Below are 10,690 nucleotides of genomic sequence, written 5' to 3'. Positions count from 1 at the left end.
TCCCCTTTCTTTTCTATTTTCTGTCTCTTTCCTTGGTATCGCATTTCATGAAGTCTAAGCAATATTAATTAGATCGTGAGAGTTGTACGAAATAGATTATTCCTGCCCTATTTTCCTCCCTCCCCTTTCTCTCTTATCTGAATTTATATTGATATCTTTTTATTAAAATATTAATTACAATATATTCATACTAGTAAAATTAATAACAATAAATAAAAATATATAAGAGTTTTCTTGAATAAAATCAAATAACATTAACAAATTTGACAATAAAAGCCAGGTAATTAATATTATTTGATAAAATTATAAATAACTTTTTACGTATGCAAAATTAAAACTTATATTAGTTAAAATTATCCGACAGATAGTATTGGAACTTTATTTTATTTTATTTTATTCAATTTCCGCTTTGATTAAAATTGCCTATAAAAAAATAAGAATTTCTGTATTTCGAAACTACATAATTTTAAGTCATAGTTGCTGGCTTCGTAGTGTTTTTCAGACATAATTTGACACATGTAGAAATAAAATAAATCTTCGTTAAAAACAATTATTCATTTTTAATTGAAGCAATTAAAAAATAAATAATTTGCATCACACGTAAAATATTTCTTTAATATTAATAATTCTATACTATGGTGGTTTTACTTTTAATCACAGTGGCGAATCTTAACACGTCCGCTATCGTGCGTCACATATATGTGTGAAGCATCGATTTTCAAGAGAGAATCATACATGTGTAACACTGTATGTAACATATGTTCAGTTGCCTGTTATTTAGTATATGTGTGCATAAGTGAAAATGTGCAGTGCACATGCTGTGGGTACCCGTAAAAATAAAAAAAAAGTATTAATTTCGAGACTTACAATAACTTTACTCCAAAATCAACGTCTTAGTATGTCTGTCTTTCAAACACGAGTTATTTCTTACCGATAAATTGTGCCAAAAACTTTTCTTTCTGTTGCAAGAAGCGTAACTAGGTAGCTGATCGCCTGCGAATTCGTGCAATCGGTCTGGCACTGATCTATTAATAGGTATAAGCGTACCTGTTGCGTCACAGAACTCTCATTTGAGAACGTTTGTTGGAGAACGCTCGAATACTCGCGGCGCGCACCAAAATCGCACTGGTGGAGTTATCAGCGTCGAATGCGGTACATGTGAACTATACGCTGATCCTAATATATATCGGTTTCTCTGTTCATATCGAGGCAGGATGCGGGTTTCGCGTGGATGGGAGATTGTATTGGCAAATAAACAGACGACACGGAGTCGCCACGATATCGCTGTTCCGGAAACAGAATTAAACAATCGAGGAAAGATTAAGATAACTACACAGATACCACAGCTGATCTTTATGAATTCAAAAAGATCTGAATCTAATCTTTATGAATTCACAAAGATCAGCTGTACTATATCTGGGTATATTACTTCAAACTGCTCTTTGACTCTTTCAAATAAAAAACTGAGAAGCAATGCTTAATATATATATTTAGATATACACTACTAAAAAAAAGTAGGGAACACTTTTCATATCCTAAAAATTGGGCTATTTTCAAACTGCTGAAACTCGGCGAAAAATCATCGTAGACAAAAAATTAAAGAAGCTTTATGAAGCTTGAAGTTTCAACTGTAACGCGCTAGTGGTAGTTTTTTAATATTTTTTTATCTTCCTTGTTCCTTGTTCTGTGCTAAAAAAAGAACATATCGTTTTATTTCTTAAAATTACGTATTTTTTACACTCTGCAGCTTGATAGAAATAATTCTCTCGAAAAATTCGACTCAAGTTCCGTAAACTACAACATTTTGCCTACAAAACGCTTTTTTCTTAATTTTTCTACGATTTTTTTTTTATTGAGTTACACGATTTTTAAAAACCACCGGTAGCGCGTTAAAGTTGAAACTTCAAGCTTTATAACGCTTTTTTCATTTTTTTCTCTACAATAATTTTTCACCGAGTTTCAGCGGTTTGAAAATAGCTTAATTTTTAGGAGAAGAAAAATGCTCTCTTTCTTTTAGTAATATATATTTACAAATTTAAATATGGTCAACCCGTTTTTTTTCCTACACTATAATTGACATATTTTATATATCGTAGAAAAGAAACTTAAAAGAGATTTCGTGAGATGTCTGAAAAATGTTGCTTAAAAAGCAATGTAAAATCGATTACCGAAAAATTAAATAATTTCTATCGCAACTTTGTCTAGACGATCGACTTCAATCAAACTTTTGTTAACTTAATCGATTCAATGGACAGAATTATCTACAACAAGATTTCTAACTTTAGGTATATGATTCATCGTTGTTAAACTAGATTTTTTTCTCCATGTGTCAAACAATAAATTAATATATCTACAGTCTTATTAGGCACCCTTATAATCATTATGTGCATTATGGGATAGTATTCTACAACAAGTAATTTTTTCGAACCAATAAAATAGGTAGGCGGAAGTTTAAAAAAATAAAATATTGTTTTTTATTTTTTTAAATTATGATATGCTCTTCGTACCATTGCCATATTTTTATTGTAAACTTTTGAGACGGTATTCTACAACAAGTAATTTTTTCGAACCAATAAAATGGGTAGAAGGTACTTTAAAAAACAAAATATTTTTTTTTCAAAATTATCATAGTTTTTTGGTACCATTGCCATATTTTTCTTTAGAATCTTGGAATGGAATCCTACAACAAGTAATTTTCCGGAATCGATTAAATAAATAAGTGCAGGTATTAAAAAAGTAATAAAATAAAGTAGATTGAAATAATTATGAAAGAATAAACTATAATCGTATTAACCCTCGGAGAACACACCTATTTTTTATTCACGGAGAACACTCTGGGTCAATCTGACCCTACACACACTTTGATCGTCCACCATTTTAAATTGACGAGTGCGATCAGCTTGAAAAAATTTCCAGATGTACTTGGAACATTGTTAAATTAATTGATATAAATAAAAAGTGCCGTTGGAATTATTTACATATTTAAAAAAATTAAAAAAGAAATTATTTTTGGCCTTAGGACACCTGCGTTATTCTTTGACAGATGTACCGCCCCAGTCAAACTCTTCGCCTGGCAGTGTCCTCGAATCGGATCACGCGGGAGTATTAACGGCGATCGGCCGCGAGGCCTCACGCCACTCTGACAAGCTTGGCTCTAGAACACCGTGACCGCCGCGCCGTCATTCGTCAACAGTGTGTCAGTAGGTTAAGATCTGTCGTCGATCGATATTGTGATGGTCAGTTCTCATTCACGCGCGGGTTATCCAACACTACAAGCGAGAAAGTGTAGATAGAGAATTCGCTGAAAAACGCCCGCGTTTCCGAGTTCACTTAAATTCAAATACATTTATAAATTATGTCATTCTTTAATTTCGTCATTAATTTTGGTTGTTAAATAAACTGTTGTGTTACTGCAAGCTTCCGGTGTTAGTGGTCTCTCACGCTCTATCCCTCCTCACTCACACGCTCGCGTACATTATTATATATATTACTAATATATTATACACGTAAGTATAATTAATAGTGTTGTATTTTAGATAGCACACATGTCTATAAAGACGTACAGACGTTTTTAAAATGTTTGTCAGACACGTATGTCTAAAAGAATTACTAATTCTTTCTATAGAATTTCCTTTTACAATGCAAGATTACAGATTGATAAAAAATACCACGAACAGTATAAAAAACACTTATAAAACGTATGCATCTTATACAATACATGTAATCTCTTTTCTCTAGCAGTATTTATAAAAACAAAAGAGTAAGACCCTGGCGAAAATAAGAAGCCTTATAGAGCGTTGACAAACGTTTGGTGAGGGTTTTCTGAGCGTTTATACGCTTTCAAACGTTGTAAGAACACTTACACAACGCTGTTGGGTTGTAAACGCTTTCGGAACGCTTATCAAACGCTGTATAAAACGTTTCGTGAAAATTCTGTAATGCTAAGCCAACGCTTTTCAGAGAACGCTTAGTGAACGCTGATACAACTTCGTATAGAGAGTTTGCTGTCAGACTTTACAAACGTTTATCAAACGCTTTTCCCAACGCCGTAAGACAAGCGTTTTCCCTTTGCTCAGCAAATGCTCTTCTAATGCGGCGAATTGTAGGGCGTTTGTGCAAACGGTTTGAGAACGCTTAAGAAACGCTTTATCCGGCGCCGTAAGACAAGCGTTTTCCTTCCGTTCAACAAACGTTCTTCTAACAATGCCGCTAGGCGGCGCATCTTTCTCGCATTTAAAATACATCCAGCCGCGTATATAAGCAGACCCTCTGCGAGGCGAAAAGCAGATTTTAACATTTAACGCTCTTTCCGCCGTTTCTTCTAACGACAAGAGTAAACGCCTGTTAAACGCTCAATAGAGGCTGCACGCAGTTTCCAATGATGAAAGCAAACGCTTTCGACTTATTAACAGAGGATCTCTAAATGTTTTAGGCCCGGTCTACAATGGATGTATTGTAGGTCGTAAGTCGTAAGAATTGGCCAATCACAGTTAATTATTCTTCGACCGCAAGAAGAACCCTAAAGCGATGCAATTTCCGCTTTTTAAACGCTTTTCAAACGGATTACTGGCCGTTTTCAAACGCTCAACAAACTCCCGTAAACGCTGTGCAAACGCTGTGAAAATGCTGTGCAAACTTTCAAAACGCTTTACAAACGTCTTTCAAACGCTAAAGCGTTGCAATTTCTGCTTTTTAAACGTTTTACTGACCGATTCTAAACGCTCAACAAACTCCCGCAAACGCTCACGTAAACGCTTAACAAACGCTTATGAAACTTTCTATTTTCGCCAGGGGAGCTCTTCCCCTTCCTTTTTATGTGCGTGTGTGTGTGTGTGTGTGTGTGTGTGTCAGTTATATTCGCACATTGTGTAAAATTGTGAGCAACAACAAAATTTTTTTAACTAATTTACACGTGGATAGTTCGACAACAGTTTATTTGAAATATGTGATAAAAACAATGCCTTCTTCATGAATCGTATATCCTAACTGATGGTAATATAATTCTGCAGTACATCTTCTTATATTTCTATCGCAAGTGGAATTGATTAATTTTTGGATTCTCCAAGGAAAGTATTGCACGCTGGACAGTAATGCTTGTGGACTAGACAAGAATCCATGCAATAAGGACACGGTGCACAACAACAGCATCTGCGAAAGAACAAAGAACGTCAGATTTAATCAGATTATTTTCCGGTAAGATTCTCTTACTCTACATTTCGAAATCTTACCCGAGTAGACAGAGGACTAACGCAATTAGATGTGTCTTCGTGTTCGCTTCCGATATTACGCGCGTACTTATGTCAGCATGGCAATGTGGACAGGTCATACGTTGACTTTCATTGCTGAATGCCGTCCCTGTTACGATTGTATGTACCGTATCTGTGGCCACATTAGACGCGTTAAACTTTAAAAGTATTTATTTTATTGTTAGATGATTAGATATGCATATGCACAAATATTATATAAACTCGTTTTTTTTTTAAATATAATTTTTATTAATTAGAAGATTTTTTTTCATAATTTTACGTATTTGTGGCTACACATTAAAGTAGTATTAATCTTGAATAATTAGGTGTGCACAAATATATTGTATGTACGAATTATTGTTCGTATGCATTTCTATAATATAATTATTACTTAAAATTCTCTTTTCAAAATGTTTACACTTACGTTGTGGTAGCGGCGTTGGCTGCGGTTGTGGCTGCAGGCTAGGGTATGGTGACGTGTAACTTGGTGGTTGCTCCATTTTTTCCATTGCAATTGTGTACTCTTTCGTTATTATCTAATTGCAAAGAAATACAAGATAAATTATAATTCAATGTTACGTTTAATCATTCGTTTGCACTCTCCGTCCGTTCTTCGTACGTAAAATCTATAGTATTATCTACGCTCATATATTAACATAAGTCGTCACAAGTTTCACACAAACGCAATTGCCATTATACATGTATTAATTTTACAACCTTAAGTTTTCATCATATCACTAAAACATTTTATCGCAATATATAAGATTGTAATGTTGTCGAGGAATAAAGTTAAAAGGAAATAACAATAAGAGAAGAAATCGAATAATAAATAGAACATATGGCGGGTAGATTGATGTCTATGGCACGCCGTTTTACTATTTAATACTATCATAAAAATTCTACCAAATTAAATTGATACTCAAAGAAAAGAAATTATTTTATGTTTAGACATATTTATAATTCATCGAATTATTATTAAGCTATTACATAATTGAAAATGCAGAATTAAAATTATGTCTAGACAAAATATTAATTCTGAATTTATTTTATGTTATGACATAAAATTTTTTCGGGAATTAAAATTATGCACATAATTTTAATTGCCGATTTTGTATTATGTACATAATTTTAATTCTAGAATTTGTATTATGTACATAATTTTAATTCTAGAATTTTTATGTAATTAATTTTAATTCTTCAATTTCCATTATGTACATAATTTTAATTCTTGAATTTCTATTATGTACATAATTTTAATTCTTGAATTTCTATTATGTACATAATTTTAATTCCCGAATTTTTATGCACATAATTTTAATTCTTGAATTTTTATGTACATAATTTTAATTATTGAATTTCTATTATGTACATAATTTTAATTCTTGAATTTCCATTATGTACATAATTTTAATTCTTGAATTTTTTATGTACATAATTTTAATTATTGAATTTCTATTATGTACATAATTATAATTCTTGAATTTCCATTATGTACATAATAAAAATTCAAGAATTAAAATTATGTACATAATAAAAATTCAGGAATTAAAATTATGTACATAATGGAAATTCAAGAATTAAAATTATGTACATAATAAAAATTTAAGAATTAAAATTATGTACATAATAAAAATTCAAGAATTAAAATTATGTACATAATGGGAATTCTCAATAAATATTATGTTTTAACATAATAAAAATTTCTTTCAATTTAAAATTTTATATGAAATCTAGGATTGAAATGATAGTAGCACGTAATTCTAATTTTTAATTTTTATTATGTCATAGCATAATTTTTATTCACTGAAATTCTATTAACCATGACATAATTTTAATTCGTGAATTTTTATTATGTTGTAGCATAATTTTAATTTACTGAATTACTATGATAGTTTACATAATTTATATTTCTGCAATTATTATTATGTTACGACATAATAAAAATACATTAATATTATCTCATGACATAATAAAAATGAATTAAAATTATGTCTTGACATAAAAGTAATTCGACATATAAACTGTACCTTTCTCTATGTATGGCACGCCGTTTTGCTATTTATTCATAAAATTTTTATTTTGAATTAATTTTACGTGAATACATAATTTTAATTCATTTTTATTATGTTATGACATAATAAAAATGGTTCCGAAAAACTATCTACTTCAGTTTAAATCAATTACTGAATTTTTATTTTAGATTAAAAAATCCTATTAATAAATAGCAAAACGGCGTGCCATAGATGTCAACTGCATAAATAAATTCTGATTAATTAAGCTCGTGTTGCGGAGACTGTCGACATAATTGGCGATTGCCAGTAGAAACCGAGCGATATCTGTCATTCCGTAATCATTTAAATTGAATGTATTATTTAAATAGTTGCGAAATGACAGATTTTGCTCGACTCTTACAGTCACTCTGTCATCATATTCTGTGCAGCTTCCGTTATATTTCTGCTAATGTTCTGCTGATAAAATTTGTAGACGGCACTCTGCGAAATCTATTTTTAACAAATTTAGGTGCCTAACAAACTGAAACGTTTGATATCTTGTTCCCCGAAAATTCCCAAAAGCTTCAGAGTATATCCGCTGATAAAGAGTTATTTTTGTTACGTATGTTTTTGCTCACACACATAATCTTCACCATATCATCATGCATGTGTGAGCGCACAGAGAGAAAGAGAGAGAGAGAGAGAGAGAGAGAGAGAGAGAGAGAGAGAGAGAGAGAGTTTTATCACCATTCGCAGAAAATATGACGTAATACTTCTCCGAATAACTAATCATAATCTTCGTAACCTTGCTTGGAAAGTTTTTAATTCGATATCAGTGGAACAAATAAAAAAATAAAAAATGTATTGATCGCTGATGGTAAAGAAATATTTGCTTTATTATTCCATAATTCTTTTTCGGGAACCCACTACAATTTATTTAATTTCATATTCACTATAATACGTCTAAATATGTCATTATATTGAAATCTATGCTAGAACTTGTTTATTAGATCGTTACGCGGAACGCAACTCAATTGCGGATCGAGTTACGAGTAATATATCGTATAATGTGATAAGCTATCGAATTCTCTAAAAAAAAATCTGAATGTATACGGAAGATTTGACGCCACATGCTATAAATATGACTCATACGTCACATCACAGTTTCAATGTCATAGCAAGTAAAATTGCGTCGAAAATAATTTAACTACATCATCGTACTGAATTAATTTTTATGAAATTGAGCATTCACAGTATCACAATAGAATAAGTGTTTTTATGAAAAGATAATACATGCAGTATTTCTTATATTAAATTTTTGTTAAAATACTACGTGAATGGGATAAAAATAGAAGGTGGAAAAATTATAAAATTAAAAGAAATCTGCTTGGAAGAGCTTGTTGTATGAATAATACGTTAAAATGTAAATAATGACTTTGATGAAGGAACATATGGTTAAAAGGAAAATAATGACTTTGTTCATAACATATGAATAATACTGAGAACACATACTGAGAATGTGAGGATAAAATTAACCGTAGAATTATTTACGACGTCAGTCTCACATTGTTAACAAGATAACGAAAGAAGAGTTTTTTGTGGCATATCGTGACAGGCGACAGAAAATGGGTTTACTACGATAATCCTAAACGCAAAAAATCGTGGGCGAATACTGAGCAACCGATGACCTCGACATCAAAACGCTACGTACACGGCAACTATTATAGATACAGAGAAGTTCTGTATCTGATAGGATGAACATGGAGTACACTGCGACGATTATGAGTGGTAAACTTCTTGGAAGAAATCCATCCGATAGGCTGGGTCAAACAGTCACAGCGGAACGCTACGTATATCAATTAAACCGTTTTAATCAGACACTTCGAGAGAAATGTTCGGCATGTCCTCAAAACGACGCAAAGTTATTTTGCTTCAAGATAACGCAAGGCCCCATATTGCTAATCAAATAAACGCTGTATATCTCAAATAGGAAGTCCTTCCCACACAATCCAGTGTACCTACTCTCGCCCCCTCCAATATATATTTTGGAAATGAAGCAGAAAGCTATAGAAAATGAGTCGACGACATTATCGGGTTAAAAGAAGAGACATTCTTTCGCTGTGGCATATAGGTATGTTGCCTAATAGAAGGCAAAAGGCGATAGATGTAAACGTTTATTAAAAAACGACTATATCTTTTGCATTAATAAAAGAATTGTAAACTCGCGGCACAATAACTTATTTCTGTTTTATATTTTTACATTCTTCCTCTTTCTTTTCTATTTTCTGTCTCTTTCCTTGGTATCGCATTTCATGAAGTCTAAGTAATATTAATTAGATCGTGAGAGTTGTACGAAATAAATTATTCTTACCCTATTTTCCTCCCTCCCGCTTCTCTCTCATCTGAATTTATATTGATTACTTTTTATTAAAATATTAATTACAATATGTTTATACTAGTAAAATTAATAACAATAAATAAATATATAAGAGTTTTCTTGAATAAAATCAAATAACATTAACAAATTTGACAATAAAAACCAAGTAATTAATATTATTTAATAAAATTATAAATAACTTTTTACGTATGCAAAATTAAAACCTATATTAGTTAAAATTATCTGACAGATATATAGTATTGGAACTTTATTTTATTTTATTCAATTTCCGCTTTGATTAAAATTGCCTGTAAGAAAATAAGAATTTCTGTATTTCGGAACTACATAATTTTAAGTCATAATTGTTGGTTTTGTAGTGTTTTTCAGACATAATTTGACAAATGTAGAAATAAAATATATCTTCGTTAAAAACAATTATTCATTTTTAATTGAAGCAATTAGAAAGTAAATAATTTGCATCACACGTGAAATATTCCTTTAATATTAATGATTCTATACTATGGTGGTTTTACTTTTAATCACAGTGGCGAATCTTAACACGTCCGCTATCGTGCGTCACATATGTGTGACGCATCGATTTTCAAGAGAGAATCATACATGTGTAACACTGTATGTAACATATGTTCAGTTACCTGTTATTTAGTATATGTGTGCGTAAGTGAAAATGTGCAGTGCACATGCTGTAAGTACCCGTAAAAATAAAAAAAAGTGTTAATTTCGAGACTTACAATAACTTTACTCCAAAATCAACGTCTTGGTATGTCTGTCTTTCAAACACGAGTTATTCCTTAGCGATAAATTCTGCTAAAAACTTTTCTTTCTGTTGCAAGAAGCGTAACTAGGTAGCTGATCGCTTGCAAATTCGTCTGGCACTGATCTATTAATAGGTAAGCGTACCTGTTGCGTCAGAGAACTCTCATTTGAGAACGTTTGTTGGAGAACGCTCGAATACTCGCGGCGCGCACCAAAATCGCACTGGTGGAGTTATCAGCGTCGAATGCGGTACATGTGAACGATACGTTGGTCCTATATATTGGTTTCTCTGTTCAATTCGA

At 31.7% G+C, this 10,690-nt stretch overlaps 1 protein-coding gene across 2 annotated transcripts; it reads right to left on the bottom strand.

Annotated features, from left to right (window-relative positions):
* Positions 1–2,789: 2,789 nt before the first annotated feature.
* LOC139776141 (lipopolysaccharide-induced tumor necrosis factor-alpha factor homolog) lies at positions 2,790–10,690 on the bottom strand. Of its 2 annotated transcripts, none has more exons than XM_071712648.1 (4): positions 10,364–10,502; positions 5,671–5,782; positions 5,229–5,379; positions 2,790–5,148 (listed from the first exon to the last, which is right to left on the bottom strand). In XM_071712648.1, the coding sequence occupies exons 2-4, from the start codon at positions 5,753–5,755 to the stop codon at positions 5,046–5,048; spliced, it is 339 nt and encodes a 112-aa protein (XP_071568749.1). In that variant the 5' UTR covers positions 5,756–5,782; positions 10,364–10,502; the 3' UTR covers positions 2,790–5,045. The 2 variants fall into 2 exon arrangements, with proteins under 2 accessions (XP_071568749.1, XP_071568748.1); XM_071712647.1 differs by lacking the exon at positions 10,364–10,502 and adding an exon at positions 10,533–10,690 and having other exon boundaries at positions 4,918–5,148.

This window comes from Temnothorax nylanderi, unplaced genomic scaffold, assembly GCF_030848795.1.
Source record: "Temnothorax nylanderi isolate EJ_2023f unplaced genomic scaffold, tnyl_v1.0 TNYL_tig0112_pilon, whole genome shotgun sequence".
Lineage (NCBI taxonomy): Eukaryota > Metazoa > Arthropoda > Insecta > Hymenoptera > Formicidae > Temnothorax > Temnothorax nylanderi.
This window is presented reverse-complemented; position numbering and strand designations above follow the sequence as displayed.